The following is a 19,358-nucleotide window of genomic DNA, read 5'->3' as shown; positions in this document are numbered from 1 at the left end:
ATGAAAAACTGGTAGGTGCACAAGTAACTATTTAGAACAAATCTAACATATGCATTTATTTCATACATGATATGCAATTTAGAATAACAGATATGAGCATGCTAATCTTATTTCTGTATCATTCCTATATTATCGAATGTCTCCAAAGAATGAGCAAAATGAGCGTAATGAGTAAGCTAACAAAATTCAGAACCAAACTAGTATATATGTTCATTTTCCGGGGTGCAAGTCTAAATAAGTAAAATAAACATGATAACTTTGTTTCGATATTAGCTGTCCTGAGGGTATGCATAGGAGAAACGTAGAAACAACTGAGACTACCTGGGGGTTTATTATACTATGTATTTTGATACCTCAGACAGCTAGCTGAGTTTGCTCCTAAGGGGACGATCAATGACCAAGAGAGAATTTTCCAGATGCCACTCGTTTAAGGGATGCATCCAACTGTATAAATCCATGGAATCTACTACCTAGGATAATTTTTGGTAGTCCAGTCCCTTAATTTCGATAAATGGGGACATTGAGTCATTTGCCCGAGGGGTGGTTGTTAACAACGTATCCATTGGAGTTACCATCCCATCCTCTCCCTTGACGAAAAACAAGAGGAAAATAAGTACATTAGGTTCCATTTTAACTGACAACCCATTCTACGTGCTCTGGTCTTTCAAACCAGCTCGAGCATCTTGCCTGTTAAGGCGATCATCACCATTATGCGATTACAACAATGTGCATTTTACACGCTTCGAGGTTACCATAAGCCTCTCATCCAATCATCGTAGTACTAACATGCCATGCATGTCTGATAGTACCGCTACGATGAGAGGGGTATAGGTTTCTAAAAAAGAAACCCCAACTTTAATGTGTTGTGAAGGAAATAATATAATCATTTTAGTTTAGTTTGACATAAATTAGTCTTTCAAAACGCTTTTATATCATTGTGCACTTTGCACGATATGAGATCGCTACAAATCTCTCATCCAATTATCGTAGTATCAAACATGCGGCGCATGTCTTGCGATACTGCTTACGATAAAAAGGGGTATGGGTTTCTCAGAAGAAACCCCAAACAAACACATTCCCATGCTCCCATCCAGGGATATTCGGGTCGTATCAGATATTAAACTGAAGTTAAAATATTTTCTCCTATCGTGCCGATTTGGAAAAAACGTAGTTGCAATTAGGCAACCCTCAAGTATTCAAAACTTGCTTTTCAAAACTATGCATTTTTGGAATGATGGATTCTCGCAAGAAAACCCTTTTTCTTTAAAGTTTTAACACACATGCGCAAATCCATATCTTTTGTAAAAACGCAAGCATGCTGCAAGGTAGGAAGAAATACAAATTTTCATATGTTTCGAGGTTGGATATATGTACTAATAATACATATATTACATCATGCAGGCCTGTGCATATTTCAATGCGACTGCAATGTATAAAGTAAGGCTCGATGTGCGAAACCGCACATCGAGCTAAATAAATGCATAAGCAGTGCACGAGGTACGAAATTGTACCTTGGTTAAATAAATGCATAAATAGTGCACGAGGTACGAAATCGTACTCCGGCTAAATAAATGTGTAAGCAGTAGCCTGTGCATGTGATAGTGCAGCGACAAAGTAAATGGCATAAATCAATGCTCGATATATGAAACCATATATTGAGCTAAATAAATGCATAAGCAGAAGCTTGTGCACATAAAAGCGCGACAACAAAGTAAATGATATAAAACAATGCTCGGTATGTGAAATCACATATCGAGCTAAATAAATGCATAAGCAAAAGCCTGTGCACATAAAAGCACGACGACAAAGTTAATGTAACGACTCTAGCTCATATCCCTTAAAAATGCAGATTTTTTTTTAAACTATTGCGAAAATATTCTCAGAGACCCAGGGCCTTTGCAGTTCCACTCACAATTGGATAACTCAACCAACCACAAGGGATCTTATACTTATCATCCAAACCATAACAAGCCAAATTTTTATTAATTAAGTAATAATGGTCTCGAGACAATTGAATAAGAAAATCAGAGTGCATAGACAATTAAATGTAAAGAAAAAGTAAAGAAAAGCAGATGTGAAGCTGTGTAGCAAACGTATATTACTCGTAGCTCTCTTAGAAGCGAGTCGCTTCACTGATCCCCTACGGTTGCAAAAACTACAAAAGTAGGGGTGTCAGAAATTCGAAGAATTCTGTGTACGAATCCCTCTAATGAAACAAGTAAGCATAAAAAATATAGATAAGATTTCGTGCAATAACATTAGAGAAATATTATTGCAATAAGAACATGATTCAGATAAGCATTTAGAACATTCAACATGCAACAAGATAAAACATTATGCATTCAATCATACAGGGCAAGTAGAGAAACAAGTATATATGTATGATCTAATGTATAATAGGAAAATGCATAATGTCTGTGCACATGCATGGATAGTTTATTATTTTAAATCAAGTTCTCTTATCTCATGCATGCTCCTATTGGAATGCATACAATTTAAGTTTCTCTTTTTTATTATCGTTGCCCGCGGATACACCAAACGGGTGAAATTCCCGAGGTCAAGTAGGATTCCTAGGGTAACTTAGCACATAAGTTGTATTTTATTACTGGGTTCAAACTTAGTCCTCGGCCAAATCACCTTCGGAACATTAGACTTCCATATCTAATGTCGAGACACTAATGACCTTCACATCCAATAGTGTCACTTTTTTGGTATACCAAAACAACAGCTGTGTTTACACTGTCAGAAATATCCACCTACAAGGGTTAGAGATGAGGTAAAGAGAGAAGAGAGGGGTCAGCGACAATAGGGTTTCCCTCTTTTACTTATTATTTATAAGTGTTGTACATAGTATGACATTACACAAGAAGTAAAACCAAATTACAAACATGCCACCGCCCACGCATCCCAAGATGGATCCTTGGAATGTGGTGCGGGTCGGATCCATGATCCAAAACTAACAGCCTCCCTCAAGTTGAGTATGGTCTTTGATCATGCTCAACTTGCCTTTGAGTGCCCAAATCTGATGAGTGGATAATCCCTTGGTAAAGATGTCAGCAACTTGCATATCTGACCGAACATATGCAGGTTCAATTTCTTTTTCTTCCACCTTTTGCCTAACAAAATGTTGATTGATCTCGATATGCTTCGTGCGACAATGAAGGATGGGATTGAAGGCAATATTAATAGCACTCTGATTATCGCAAAGAAGCATAGACGACGAGATCGGTTCTTGTAATTCTTGCAGTAGATGTCTCACCCATGTAACATCGGCTCTTTTTGCTGCCATTGCACGATATTCTGCTTCAGTACTAGATCGCGCCACTGCCTTTTGCTTTTTGCTACTCCATGTTACAATATTATTGCCCATAAGAATGCAATACCCCGAAACTGATCTGCGCTCGTCAGGATCACCCGCCCACTCCGCGTCTGTGTAGGTGAATAGTCGATGCTCTGACATATAAGCTGTGTCCTTGGTGTACATCAAGCCATCTCCAATCGTACCCTTTAAATACCGAAGGATCCTTTTTACTCCTTCCATATGTACATCTGTAGGAGCATGCATAAACTGTGAAGCCTGATTGACAGAGTATGCTATGTCAGGCCTAGTGTATTGTAACATCCCTACAACTCGAAGATACAAAGTAGGATCATGATAAGTAGTGCCTTCTTTAGCACTTAGCTTATGATTTAGAAGGCAAGGTGTGCTAATTGGTTTACAATTCTCCATCCCTGTAGCAAGTAAAATATCAATGGTGTACTTATGTTGGCTCAATGTAATAGTCTCATGTCGACTATCAACTTCCACACCCAAAAAATATCGCAAGGGACCCAAGTCTTTCATCTTGAATTTAGCCATCAGCATAGACTTAACCCAAGATATGTGAACCTCATCACTCCCGGTAATAATGATGTCATCAACATATATAAGCACCCAAACAATAGCTGAATCACTTTTGAATATGAACAATGAATGATCTAGAACACTTTTAGTGAACCCATGATGCTGGATCTCCGTGGAAAAACTCTCAAACCAAGATCGAGAAGCTTGTTTCAAGCCATAAAGAGAGCGTCGAAGTTTACATACCCAATTAGATGAATCATGCATACTATAACCAGGTGACTGCTCCATGTAAACTTCTTCCTTTAGTTCACCATGCAAAAAGGCATTTTTAACATCAAGTTGACTGAGTGACCATTCATGTTGTAATGCCAATGCAATGATAATCCTGACGGTGCCCAATTTTACTACTGGGCTGAACGTTTCATCGTAGTCCTGCCCATACTGCTGTGTGAAACCTCGTGCGACCAGACGAGCTTTATAGCGCTCAACACTGCCATCCGATTTGTGCTTGATCTTGTACACCCATTTGGACCCTACAACATTCTTGTTATCTGGCCTTGGTACAATTTTCCATGTATTGCATTCATGCAATGCTTCTATTTCCTCATTCATCGCCTCTACCCAGGCACGGGAATGTACAACATCATAAAAGGAGGAAGGTTCTGTTTCTTTGGACACTCTGGTTAAAAATGTTTGAAAATCCAAAGAGAAATTGTTATAACTTACCCAACGATCTATAGGATGTCTAATTCGAGTGGAACGTCGTAGAGGAGTCTCATCATTGACTGGATGAGCTCTACGAGAATAAACAAGACCAGAAAAACGTGAGGATGTTGTTGTAGGAGGAATGTCTTCCATATGCGGTTCCACATCGAAAGTATAGGGCTCATTGTTTGTCAATAAAGATGAATCCTCATAAGGCAACGAGTCATATAAAAGTGAGTCACTGAGCCAAGGATTATAACTGTCCTGTGTATCCGTGGAAGACGAACCCAGAGTGTCAAAATTCTCATAATAAAAAACAACATTTCTAGATACCCGAATTTCGCCTGTATGAGGATCATAACACCTGTATCCCTTATATTCATCTGCATACCCAAGAAACTTGCACTATACAGCTCTGTCTTGAAACTTATTTCTCAATGAATGATCAATGTGAACATAACATACACAACCAAAAGGGTGTAGTTCTTCATATGATGGATGACAATTATAAAGAACAAAGTATGGAGAATTATCTTCAAGGATGGTCATGGGCAACCTGTTGATAACGTAAACAGCTGTATGGAAAGCCTCGGTCCAAAGAGAGAAGGGAATACCCACAGTGTGCATCATGCTCAAGGCTGTCTCAACAATATGCCTGTGTTTTCTCCAGAGTTACCGGAAGCGCCTAGCTAAAAGGGGAAGCGCGCTTCCCCGAAGCGCGCTTCGGAAGCGCGAAACGTCGCGCTTCCGAAGCGTGGGGGGAAGCGTCCCGCTTTTTTGGGAAGCGCGTTTCCCTTTAATAGGGGACGCGTTTCCCTTTAATGGGGGACGCGCTTCCCTTTAATGGGAAGCGCGCTTCCCATCACGCTTCCCCCATGCTTCCCCTCGCTTCCCCTGTTTTTTTTTCAATTTTTTTGTATTTTTTTTTTATTTTTATTTTTTTCGCTTCCCCCTCGCTTCCGAGACGCTTCCTAGGTCGCTTCCGAGACACTTCCCGAATCGCTCCTAAGTGGTCCCACGCTTCCCCGCTTCCTAAAATTTTGAAAGTGCCTCGCTTCCCGCTCCCGCTTCCCGTATCGCTTCCCGCTCCCGCTTCCTCAACTGGCAACCATGGTTTTCTCTCAGCTACTCCATTTTGTTGAGGGGTACGAGGGCAAGAAATGTTACGTGTAATGCCATGCTCCTTCAAATATTTACTAAAATCATGGGATATGTATTCTCCCCCCCCTCCCCCCCATCACACTGGAAATATACAACATTTGTATTGAATTGGTTTTGGACTAGTGCATGAAACTGTTTGAACAACTTGAAAACTTCATGTTTGTTTTTCATGAAGTAAATCCAACTAAATCGAGTGTAAGAATCAAGAAAGAGTACATAGTATCGAGATCCAAAAAGAGAGGCAGTGGGCGCAGGACCCCAAACATCTGAGCATATAATCTCAAAAGGCTTTGTTGCTCTTTTATTGATACTATGAAAAGGAAGTACATGACTTTTGCATAAATGACAACTTGGACATTTTGACTCTAAACTGACTGCGGGTATTAGACCTTTAGCAGACAACTTGTCAAGAAAAACTTGACTACAATAACCCAAACGAAGATGCCATAAGTCTGGCTTATTAAGTTTCAAGACTCTAGATGAAGAACTATAATCTGTGGATCGACTAAAAAATGTTGGAAAGGAAGGAGCTGAAGAAGCCACGGCTACGGAAGACGACGTCTTCAAAGGCACATGAGATTGTTCAAAGACGTACATGCTCCCGCGCCGTTCACCTTTAGCGAGCGTCTTCTTGGTGTGAAGATCCTTAAGATAAACAGAAGGAGTAAATTCAACGGAATAATTTGTTTCATCAACTAATTTAGACACAGATAGAATATTCTTTTGAATAGCAGGTGTGAGTAAGACATTTGACAAGGGTAATTGAGATTCAGGCAAAGAAAGGGAGACATTTCCAGTGTGAGAGATGGGGTGGTGAGATCCATCTCCTATGACTATAGTGCCATTTCCAGTGTAAGGAGTCAAGTGAAAAAATTTACCTGCATCAGAAGTAACATGTGCTGCTGCCCCTGAATCAATATACCATACACCATCATCATTTTGACGCAAGTTCATCTGATTGAAAGTAGTCATAAGGATATTTTGTACGTCCTGTGGAAGAACCTGTCCCTGAGGAGTGCGTGCAAACGTCTGAGTTGCCCTCTGCCCTGGCCTCCCTGTTTTGTTCCAGTTCTGTTGATTGTACCAGCAATTTGCTTTAGCATGTCCCCGCTTGTTGCATAGAAAACAAGTAGGAACACGTCCCCCTCGTGGTACACTGCCTGAGCCAAGGCCTCCTCCAGCTGGTGTAGGTAGTAATCCTCCTTTGTTTATAGTTGTTCCATTTGGACGAGGAGGAGTAAATAAGGCTCCTGTTTAAATAGGCGTATGTGCCATCATCACATGATGAGTATCATCTGACGCGTGTTCCTGATTGAAACTGACCTCATATTGCAAAAGCTTAGATTGAAGATCATCAAAACATGGAAGAACTGAGACAACCTGGAGTGCTGTGCAAAACATGCGATATTCAGGTCCAAGGCTAGCTAATACCTGTTGTACCATGTCCTTATCTGATACAGGACTTCCAATGGCAGCTAACTGATCTGTAATAACCCTGACATCCCCCATGAACTCTGTAATAGATTTGTTTCCTTTTCGCATGGATTGGAATTGCCACTTTAGTTGCAAAGCCCGGGATTCAGAAACCTGAGAAAAGGAATGAGCTAGTCCATTCCACAACTCGGCAGCAGATTGATCATCAGAAATAGTTTGTAAAACACGATCAGAAAGTGTGGAAGTTATGTAAGCAACTAATGTCTGATCCCGTTGTACCCATATGTCATAAGCAGGATTGGTGGTTCGAAGTTAACTCACCTTCCCATCTTCACCTGTTATTTCTTGCATGATATGTGTAGGTGGGGCAGGTGATCGCCCATCTAGATGCCCATAAAGACCATGACTGCGAATAAAAGGCACAATCTGACGTTTCCAAAGTAAGTAGTTATCATGAGAGAACTTGTGGGTCATGAGGTGAGTAAGAAAACTAGGGTTTAACTTGGAATCCATGGATTATATGAAGAATGAGAAGCCAAAACTGTTCTAACAGTGTATTGAAGAGGAGACAACAATGCTGTGTGCTGAAAATAATATCAGCACACACGTTATTCAGAGAAAGAGGAAAACAACAATGCTGCTGTGTGCTGAAAATGCTACCAGCACACACGTTACACAGAGAAAAAGGAACAACAATGCTGCTGTGTGCTGAAAATGATATCAGCACACACGTTACACAGAGAATAGTAACGTGTGAACCAGAAAAAGGGAAAGAATCAGAAATATTTTGGGGAGAAAAACAAAAACTCGGCAGACTGAAACAGGATGTTAAGACGTGCGTACCAGAAATATTGAGAATGAGAAGAACCAAAAAGAAAAACTGGAATGACGTGAAAGAGGGTTAAGAAAAAGGAGGAAATAAGCAAAAACTGATTAAGGAAGAAGGGACAAAAATAAACCTACGTCCTTTAGCAGCACGTGTTGGTCTTTAGAGGCCTTCTAGATGATTGATTTCCGCGCCTGTGCTCTGATACCATATCAGAAATATCCACCTGCAAGGGTTAGAGATGAGGTAAAGAGAGAAGAGAGAGAAGAGAGGGGTCGACGGCAATAGGGTTTCCCTCTTTTACTTATTATTTATAAGTGTTGTACATAGTATGACATTACACAAGAAGTAAAACCAAATTACAAACATGCCACCGCCCACGCATCCCAAGATGGATCCTTGGAATGTGGTGCGGGTCAGATCCATAATCCAAAACTAACATACACACCACCCCCAGGTAAAATGACAGACTCTCTCTAAAACCGTGGTCAGGAGAAGGAACCTCAATATCGGGTTCAGGGGTAAATCAATAACGCACACGAAGTTTTTGTATCCTCGTGGTCCTCCAAAACCGAAACTCTAAGATTCTCATTCTAACGACGGGAGATCTCAGAACATATATTACACTGTTCATTTATCTTTATCTATTATTAATAATCAATTCTTTAATTTGCAAATCAGCATGCAAACAAAAACACAAGCTCACATATTCCTTTGCGAGAACCATCACGGAACCACCGCCTGTGGAAAAACATAGAACAATGCAATATAGTGCAACAACATTAATGTGATTTTTGCGATGCATTTGAAATAAGTAAAAGAGGAGCAAAACCAAAGCTCAAGGCTCATCAGGCCTACGACGATCAATTTTGATCATCAATGCTTCACATGCAAAAATCATAACATGCTATTTATAATGTCACATACTTTTCAATGCACATACGTATGTGTCAAATTAACCATGTGCATGTTCTGTGACATTCATGTGCACGTGGTCACCATTTATGTGCATGTGCTTTTATGTAACTATTCACATGTATGCTTCCATTCATGAGAGTCCAATTTGAAAAATGTGAACATTCATTCACTTGCAAAACATACATCATTTCAAGTATGCACATCTACTTAAAACAAGCTGCATTTGGCAGAATCCTTAAGGATGTCACATAAATTCGAGCACATGAACATTTTCATGCATAACATGTACTGAAGTCAACATACCTGAAATCTGGAAATTTAACATGCATGCTAAAAATCGAATTCCAGATTTACATAACACTAAGGGTTAAAAATACATATCTTTTTTTTTTGAAGTTGACTTATCAAGACTAGCCGACCCTGTCTGCTAGGGTTCAGCCCCGACCCAGCTGAACCCAAACAGGCCACCTGCCTGTTCAAAACCAAGTGTTTATTTAAAAACTTCTTAATATATATATATATATATATATATATATATATATATATATATATATATATATATATATATATATATTGAACAGTTGCCCCAACTGACCCTGTCGGCTGGGGTTCAAGTCAAGCCCAACCTACAACTTTGTTCCCACTAAAACTCTAACCAAAAGACTAAGTTTAATCTTGTCATTATTAGTTTAAGTTCAGATTATTTCAGTAGGATTTGAGGCACCAAGTATATGTGTAAGGTCATAGGTGGCTTTGTATGATCAGTCTGACCCACCATGTATTTAGCATGGTTTGTTTAATAGAAATTGTGCTTCGAATGAAACACTTTCAAAAGATAATAACGTGTTTTGTTTTCAATTAAAATTTCAATGCAATTTTTACATTGATCTTTAGATTCTTAAAAACCTGCATACACCATGATCTTAAAGACCCTACCCAGGCCTGGCAGCGGACTGTCAGGCCTGGCCCAGTCCCGCCCATGGCTGGACTGGGCCTGGCAAGTCCCTGCCAGCCCTGGGCTAGATGAGCCAGGCTCAGCTGAGACTGTCGGCTGGGTCTGACAGCATGCACAGGCCCAGCCTGGGTCTCCGTGTGCTGTCAGGGCCTGGCTGACAGCCCCAACCCTAAAAAAAAGCCCCCTTTTTTTTGTTTTAAATCCCTTTTTTTTTGCAAGGTCCACAAGGCTGCCCAGCCCAGCCACTCCGCTGGGCTTCAAGGGCGTAACAGGCCGGGCCAGCTGAATGGTTTCAGCTGGGCCTGCGTCCTGTCAAAGTGTGACCAGACCAGGCCATGCCTGCAGCCCCAAGTCACTAGCAGACTGCCTGGGCCCTGCGGCACAGTTCAAGCATGCTAAAAAAAAGCATACCAGCATAGGGTCCATAATTTTTTTTTCATAAGTAGAAAAATGCATGCTATTAAACTTGTATTATGCATGCACATTCAGATTTAAGTATCCATGCATGCACTTGTGTGAATACATGTCTTCAAGGGTATGCATTATGCATGATTAACACTAATATGCAAGTATAAGTATACAAACAACTCCAACAAAATATTCGGATTCACCAATCTACGATTTTTTTCTTTTGATGAATGCGTGCATATGAATCATTTAATCACCAGAGTACATGCACATGACAGTCCATTATATATATCAGTCATGAGAACCAATATCTATCAAAAGAAACATTAAAAAAAAAACACTTCTACCATTAATAAAAATTATGTTTTAGTATGTACAAAAATTTACTCTTTTGAAAATGTGAAAAGAATAAAAAACACACATATGAAAGAGAAACCATGGACCCTCATCCATGTACTCTAGAGTGAGCATATGGATTCACTCTTTAATCGTGGTTTTACACCAAATATTGCATGAAAAATCGAATCGGCATTCGATTTCTCACTTGGATTCAAAAGAGGAGACCTGTACCTTTGCAAAAATTGAAAGAACAATGAGAAACAATGGTGGAAAAGACCGGATGGGCTGGAGAAGAGGGCTCCTCCTTCTTCCTATCTTTTCCTCTCTTCTCTCTCTTTCTCTTTTCTTTCTTTCCTTTCCCCGCTTTTTTTTTATATAAAGAGTGTGAGAGGGGGGTGATGCCCCCCCCCCCTCTCCAGCTTTCTCTAAAAGGGCTGGAGAAGGAGAGTTTCTAAAAATTTGAAACTCTCTATCTCTTGTTTCCAAAATTTTAAAATCCTTTCTTAATCCTTCTTGAGTCTTCTTAGGTAAGTATGAGGACTCTTTTAAGAAGTCCTAATCAGCCCTAAATCAAATTTTCAGAATTAATATAATATAATTTAATTAAATAATTATTTAATAATTAATTAAATAATTTTGAATTTTCAAAGTTAGTTTAATTACCTTATGAGTCTTTCTAACTCCAGTTAGCTATAATTTAAAGCTTTAAACTGAATTTACAACTACATTTTTATTGGACATGGATTTGGGTCCGGATCCGAATCCAAAATCCAAACCCATACCCCCAAAAAAATTGGATCAAGATATGGATTAAATCCAGATTAAAATGGGTCTTAAATAAGATCCAAATCCATACTAATTCGGATCATACGCATTGGATCCAATCCGATCAAACTTCAGATCCAGTTCGACAAACTTCTCAATTTTTGAAAAAAATGCAATTTTTGGGCCAACCAGAACTCGAATTCAGAAAAGTAAAATATCGTTGCTCTCAGAATTCTGAGAAGCATCCAATGACATATTGCACGAATATCAAATTCTGAATTTTGTCCGAAAATAACTCGAATTTTGCTTGAATTTAAAGGTTAGAAATAAAAATTTTTCTTTCATTTCGATTTGCCTGCCTCGACCTTGTCGATGAGACCTGGGACAAGCCCAGACTAAAATATATCAGTCTAAAATCGAGGCTCAATCGATTTTTCACGAAGACTTAGCCAAATTTTCGACAAAATCATTAAATGGCTAAGTACGAAAATATGTGATATTACAGTTAATGACATAAAGCAATGATCGATATGTGAGACCACATATCGAGCTCAATAAATGCATAAGCAGAAGTCTGTGCGCATAAAAGCGCGACGACAAAGTAAATAACATAAAAAAAGAGGATAAGGATCGCAAAACTGTGTCTTTGAATTAAATGCGTATATGTATATATATATATGTATATATATATTTATTTCACAAGTTTTAAGATTTGTCCATCCATTGTCCTTTGTGCAACTTTTCCCTACCTCAGAGATGGTCGAACTTGCTGACGATTCTGAGTGTAGGTGATAAGTGGTGCCTGCCTCGATACACGCGTGGAGTTTGTTGCGCCGATGGGATGCGCTAAATGATTCGTCGTATTGCAAAAAAAGAAGAGGAATCACGCTTGTGTCGCGGGGGTCGAACCCAACCCTGATTCAAGCCGCTCGGTTGGGCCGAGTCCAAAATCTTGGTGCCGAGCTGGGAAAAGGAGGAGACCGAGCTCCCTCGGGTGAGTGAGCTGGTTTGGCCCCAACCGAGCCGGGTTTGGTTTAGCAGACAAAGGGAAAATGGTGGGGTGGGCTCGGCTACTAGGCCGAGCTTGATCCCAACCCGAAAACACGATGGAGGCGGGGGTGGGCTTGACCCCTATCTCGAAAACACAAGGGGCTAGGGTGGGCTCGGCAACCAGGCCGAGCCCAACCCCTTCCCGCAAATAATAAAGGGGCTGGGGTGGGCTCGACAACCAGGCCAAACCCATCCCCTTCCCCAAAACAATAAAGGGTTGGGGTGGGCTCGGTCACCAGGCCGAGCCCAGCCCCATCCCGCAAATAATAAAGGGCTGGGGTGGGCTCGGCAACCAGGCCGAGCCCATCCCCATCCCATAATCAGAGAGAGAAAGCGAGCAGGGAGAAGGGAGGGGGGGCTGCGTCCCTCCCTTGTCAATCGAGGAAGAGAGCGGGGAGCGGGGAGGGTTGCACCCCTCCTCGACAAATTGAGAAGAGAGGGACGGGGAGCGGGAAGGGTTGCGCCCCTCCTCGGTTAACTGAGAAGAGAGCAGAGAGAAGGGGGGGGGGGGCTGGGGGGCTCCCTTGACATCAGAGAGCAGAGGGAAAGCAGGGTGTGCCCCTTCCCGACATCAGAGAACAGAGGGAAGGGGGCTGCACCCCTTCCCCGACATCAAAGAGCAAAGGGAAGGGGGGATGCGCCCCTTCCCCGACATCAGAGAGCCCCCTTCCCTGCTAAATGAGGTAAGAGAGAGAGAGAGAGAGCAGAGTGAGGGGGGGACTCACATGAAGTGGGTCGATGGAGGGTCGTCGGCGATTGGTGGCCGAAAAACGAAAAGGGGGAGAAGAGAACGGGGGGTTGGGGAGAGAGAAACGACAGAGGGGAGAGAATGAGCGAGGGAGAGAGAAGGTCGGGGGTTCCCCTTTTTTTGCGTAAGAGGGGAACCCTCGCGCGCTTATTTATAAGCACACGGTGGTGCTCAAGTCTGGATCCGAACTTAAATCAATTTTTTCTTCCTCTTTGAGGTGGGTTTTACAACATAAACATATAAAACCTAATTATCTAATTCTAATTGTAAGATCCACACTTTTCAAAAAGAAAAATTGTTGTTTCGAATCTAGGTTGGATTCAGATCTTTACCCCCCCCCCCCCCCCCCCCCCCCCCCCCTTATATTTAAACCTCCCAAAGGGGGGTTTCTTTTTAACGCACCTCCGAGCTCCTCCCCTGCGCAACCTCGACCCCCCGACCATCTCACGGACTTACTGGCACACTTCGCCGTAGCCCCTCCTCATGCCAGCGGAAACCGACCCCTCTCTCTGCTAAAACCCGATTCCTGCCGGGATCCCCCTCCCTCCCCGACTCTTCTCTCCCTCTCCTTGCTCGCCGGATCCCCACTGGAGTTCCCCAACTCTTGGTAAGTCTCTTTCCTCCCTCTCCTCAAATTTTTGCTGGCAGACCAGAGCCACCCTTGCTAGTGGCTCTGGCTTGCCAGGAGGGAGGGTGCTCGACACCCTCTCCTCTCCCTCTCTTCCCTTTTTTGTTGTCGGCGGACCAGAGCCACCATTGTTGGTGGCTCTGAATTGCCAGTAGGGAGGGTGCCGAGCAACCCCCTCTGTGCTCTTTTTCTCCCTTGCCTCGAGCTCATGGTAGGAGGTGGGGCTTTGCCTGAGCCACACTCACGCTCGGCAGCCCCACCGGCCTTTCTTTCGCTCTTGCCCCCTCTCTCTCATCTCTCAGTTAGCACACGACAGGAGGGTGCCCCCCTTCTGCCCTCTCTCGTCTCTCTATTAACGTCAGGGAGGAGGGCGCCACTCCCCTCCTCCCTCGTTTCTTCTTCCTTTGCTTTCTCAGAGGATGGCACCATTGTGGTCGTTGGGTGTCGACTTGGTGGGGAGGTTGAACCCACCACCCACTCCCCCCACCCACCCTTCTCTGATTCCGGTAGGCCGCCTATCTGCCCCTCCTCTATTTTTTGAAGGCAGCTGCTGCTCTTTCGTTGACCCCCTTTTTCTTAGGACTACCGAAGAACCAGAGCCACCAACAGTGGTGGCTCTGGTTTATCAAGGGAGAGAGGGTATCCGACACCCTCTTCCCCTTCCTGTTTTGTTCAGAGTCTTCAGACAGAGGCAGAGCACATAGCTCTCCTCCGCCTCTCTCTCTCTGAGCTTTTTTCGGCAAGCCGGGCTCGACCTGTCCGCCGAGCCCACCACCCACCCCCTCTGCCAGTTGGGCCTGTCGCCCTTTGCTGTCGCAGCATGGGGGCCAGGCCAGGCTGGGCTCGACCTGACTTCCGAGCCCACCCACCCCCTTAGTCGATCGGGCCTGTCGCCCCTTGCTGTCGTAGCATGGGTCCAGGCCAAGCTGGGCTCGGCTTGACCACCGAGCCCACCCACCCCATCCCCTTTGTTTCCCCACCTTCAGCTAGTCAGGCACAATTGAGCTGAGCTCGGCTAACACCGAGCCCGACTCTGTTTACCCTTGGCCTGAGCTCGGCTCGGTCTTCTTGAACCAAGCCCGACTCAGTCAAGGGGCAGCATGGGCTTCCCCTCACTTGGCTCAGCCAAGCTGAGTTGAACAAAGGTCAAACTCAGCTTAATCCATTTTTTTATGTTATCGTGCCCGGTTCCATCCGGTCGACTCGAACTGGGTTCGGGTTTGACCCTTGCGACGCAAGCGTTGCTTACTTCAATAAATTAAAAAGGTTTCATCATTTTTTTGCAGCACGTTAAAATACCTTTTAGCGCACTCCATCGGTGCAATGGATGCAGCACGCGCACCAAGGCACGAGCCCTTGATAACCTACGCTCAGAATCATCATCGAATCCGACCATCTTCGAGGTAGGGGAAAGTTGCATACGAGGACAAATGACAATACTTCTAACTTTATATATATATATATATATATATATATATATATATATATATATATATATATATATGCTTTTATCTCAAGGACACAGTTTTGCATATTCTTAAAATTATGTCATTTACTTTGCCATCGCATTGTTACGTGCATAGACTTTTGCTTACGCAATTTACTTAGCCGATGTATGGTTTTGTACATCGTGCACTGCTTACACAATTTATTTAGCCGGTGTACGGTTTCGTGCATCGCTTACGCAGTTTATTTAGCTCAATGTGTGGTTTCGCACATCGAGTCTAACTTTATGTCATTTACTTTGCCTCCATGTTGTTACGTGCACAGGCTACTACTTACGCAATTTATTTAGCCGATATACGGTTTTGTACATCATGCACTACTTACGCAATTTATTTAGCTGATGTATGGTTTCGTATATCGTGCATCGCTTACGCAATTTATTTATCTTGATGTGTGGTTTCGCACATCGAGTCTAGCTTTATGTCATTTACATTGCCGCCACGTTGAAATGTGCACAAGCTTATGCTTTGATATAGATGTATAATATATACATATATATGACTTTGTAAGGTACGCAGTTTTGCATACTCTTGCCTGCTTTGCATTTAAAGACGCAAATTTGCGCATACTCACCAAGTCTTTAAAGAAAAGAAGGGATTTCACATGTGAAATCCCAAAGCTCATAATATTCGTTGTTTCGAAAGGCAAAAACGAATATTTGACATTTGCATATTCGCAACCAAGTCTTTCCCTCAACCCTGCGTAATGAAAGGGCTTCGACTGCGTAACCCTAAGTGGTATGTACGGTCCTTCGTTTTGGTATCCGAAATGACTCAGATATTCCCGGCCTAAAGCACGACATATTGAAATTTCAAGATAATGTTGGGGTTACTTTCTGAGAAACCGATACTCCTCTCATCGTAACGGTACTATCAGACATGCACGGCATGTTAGTACTACGATGATTGCACGAGAGGTTTATAATAACCTCGTAAGGTGCAAATACACAATGATAAAAAGGTAATCACATAAATGGGGATAATCGTGACTTTGAGGTTTCTAAATAATGTTGGGGTTACTTTTTGAGAAACCGATACCCCTCTCATTGTAACGGTACTATCAGACATGAAGGACATGTTACGATGATTGGATGAGAGGTTTATGGTAACCTCATAGCGTGCAAATGCACAATGCTGAAAATAAAATCACATAAATAGTGATTAGCGCCTTCAGAGGTAAGATACTCGATTTGGTTTGAAAGACCAGAGCATGTAGAGTGGGTCGTCAGTTAAAATAGAACTTGACATACCCATTCGTCTCTTTGGTTCCGTAAAGGGAGATGATGAGATGGTACAAAAATTCTGATGGACAGATTGTTAACAACTACGCTCCTCGAGTAGCAATTGACTCGGTGTCCCCGATCATCGAAGTTAATATTGAAACAAGATTATCATGCTTATTTTGAACTGCACATCACGAAAGGGGCAGCGTATAAGTTAGTTTTGTTCTTAATTTTGATATCTATGCACCTACCAGATTTTCATCAATCTGACTCGTTTTATGGGTACAGGTGATCATTAGGTCGGAATAGCAGGCGATGGTGCTCGGACGTGATGATATCAAGATGAGACTCTTTCCCTGACGTTTTGCTCTTGATGACATTTTTGTAATTTGGTGTAAGGGTTTCTTGGAAATTTCACTTTTCGTATAAACTTTAAAACCTTGTTTTGAATCTATTTGGTTTCAATGAATGTACGGAGTTACAAATCTATTGTGTAAGGGAAGGTTCACCTGTAATGCGCCCAAGGTCCGTTGACTTATCATTTCAAACACCATTTTCCGCTGAACTGCTATTTTAAACTCTGAAAAAAGAATGATTACAAAGCTTTCAAAATTTTCCTAAAAAGTTACAAGTCCGGGATTTTGGGAGCGTTACACTAATACCTTAAATACTTGTTAGGAATAGAGAATAACCTTTTTCTCAGGTCTGATTTTGTAACATCTTAGCAAATTGGTTGAGGATAATACTTACATGTGTTGGTGAGTGTCAAGAAGTTAAAAACAGCGTCATTATCATGTATATCTGTGACCTTCTTTGAACCTAATCATGGGCACTGATATATATAAGAATTAATTAGTGACTGAAAATAGTGTTAGTTGAAGCACTTGTATTGGGTTAGAGGGAATTGTCTAGGACAGAGGGTATATCAGTGAGAATGTGGATTGGACTTGCAATAAAAAATGGACATCTTGGAGTCTGCACTAAAAACACAATGGTCAGGGAAAGTTGGATATACAAAAAGATGAAGATATTGTCTTTCATAGAGAACTGGCAGACATGCTTATCTGACACTTAGACTGGGCTTCCTTTGCTTGTTCTAGTCATCAACCAGTTCATATAGTCATCTTGGCTGGCTCATATTGATATTATCCTTTTAGATCTCTCAAATTATTTGTTGATGCATACATTGAAAAGTTCAACCGTGCTGCAAGGCCTGGTATCACAATGAGTCTAAAATCAAAGTATATTGCTCACTGACTTTTGTGGTGAAAAATAAGGTTTACTGATGTGAGATGAGATCAAGAACCTTTAGAAATAAATGATTAAATTTGAAGCTGTTAGTCATGTCACTTGTATTCACTGGAATAGAACACATTGAGGTGTATTACCATTTTATTAAAGCATTGCATTATGAGAAGTTCACAGGCTACTGCGATAAGAAGGCATAATTGTTGATTCGTTAGTTGAAGCCCTTGTCCAATATGTGATGGACATCTTTGACAACCTAGGAACTTCTGATATTCGTGCAGTTTTAGGGAATGATGAACATTATTGTATGCTGGTAGGGTTGAGGCATGTGGATATCAGTAATAATTCTTTCCTGTTGGCGATGCGAGAATAATTTCTACCAAGATTTTATGCCCCTAATAGGGAATTCCTCTCCCTTTCTTATCTCCTGTCAGTTAATCATTATTTTCTCTAGGGGTTATAATTTATAAACCTGATTTATAACAACAGCAAATCAAAGTACCCAAAAGTTTTTTTTTTCTTTTTTTCCCCTTTGCTTGTAACTCTTCCCTTCTTTGTAATATTCCTTCTGAGGCGGTCAATAATGACTTTTTGGATATCCTGATGCAGTGTTCAGTCATCACAGTGCGACTTTTGTTAAGTAAATATACCAAGTTGAGCCCCTTGCTAAATGTACATTCTATCTGGGAAAATTTTCCACTTTAACAAACAGTACCTTTCTTCCTTTGAGATTGTTCGCAATGAGTTCTTGTTTGTGATTTCACTATAAGTCTGTTTCTTAATGATCAAATACACTTTTATTACAAAACTTTTGTTTTTTATGTTGATGAATTAAGATGTACTGCATTCAAATTGGTAACAAACGAACTTTAAGGCATTGATCGAGTTGGCTTTTTCTTTCCCTGCAGTCTGTTGAGATAGAGATTGAGGAAGGGGGCTTCCTTGGGATGCCATTTGTGCTTCATTCTGGTGAAAACTGGATAAAGAACAATGATTCTGATTTCTATGTTCAATTTGGTGCCGAAACTAGAAAGGCTAAGAAGGTTATGATCCAATATCAAATGTTAGAGTTTGTCATAATTATTTTTCTTCAAGAAATCGACTTGCATCGTAAAGTTTATGACCTTTTGACATATGAGCCTTGTTTTTCGTGCTAGGATGTTGATAGCAAAGGGACTGCAAAGTCATTATTGGATAGGATAGCAGAACTTGAAAGTGATGCTGAGAGATCTCTGATGCATAGGTGAGATACTGCACTCAAGGCATTTTTTATGTAGGTCAATTGGCTTTCTTGCTTTTCAGATTTTTCCTCCTTTTCTCAGTTTACCATTTCCATGCAACCTGATTTGGACATGATAATTCTTTATTCTGGTTTGCATCTGAAACAATAAGAAAAAAAATTGCAACATGGGATGCATATAGAATTATTAGAAATGCATGCTGCATAATAGTTTTTCACGGAGTTACCGGAAACTTCTTAGGTAGGTGGAAGCTTGCTTCCCAGAAACTCGCTTCGGAAGTGCAATACTCGCTTCCGAAACTTTATGAGAATCTCGATTCCCCCACGCTTCTTCTATGCTTCCCACATGCATTGTCCATCC

The 19,358-nt window shown here is 41.6% G+C and overlaps 1 protein-coding gene across 3 annotated transcripts in view; it reads left to right on the top strand.

Moving 5' to 3' along the window:
• Positions 1-19,358, top strand: part of LOC149834024 (alpha-glucan water dikinase, chloroplastic-like) — a 107,897-nt gene that overhangs the window by 37,800 nt on the left and 50,739 nt on the right. For all 3 annotated transcript variants that reach the window (XM_090011184.1, XM_090011183.1, XM_090011185.1), the window contains exons 12-13: positions 18,666-18,800; positions 18,915-19,000. In XM_090011184.1, the coding sequence (XP_089867310.1) occupies positions 18,666-18,800; positions 18,915-19,000 (221 nt within the window). The remainder of the gene's footprint in view (positions 1-18,665; positions 18,801-18,914; positions 19,001-19,358) is intronic.

Source organism: Nuphar pumila, chromosome 6 (genome assembly GCF_984573655.1).
Source record: "Nuphar pumila chromosome 6, dmNupPumi1.hap1.1, whole genome shotgun sequence".
NCBI lineage: Eukaryota > Viridiplantae > Streptophyta > Magnoliopsida > Nymphaeales > Nymphaeaceae > Nuphar > Nuphar pumila.
This window is presented reverse-complemented; position numbering and strand designations above follow the sequence as displayed.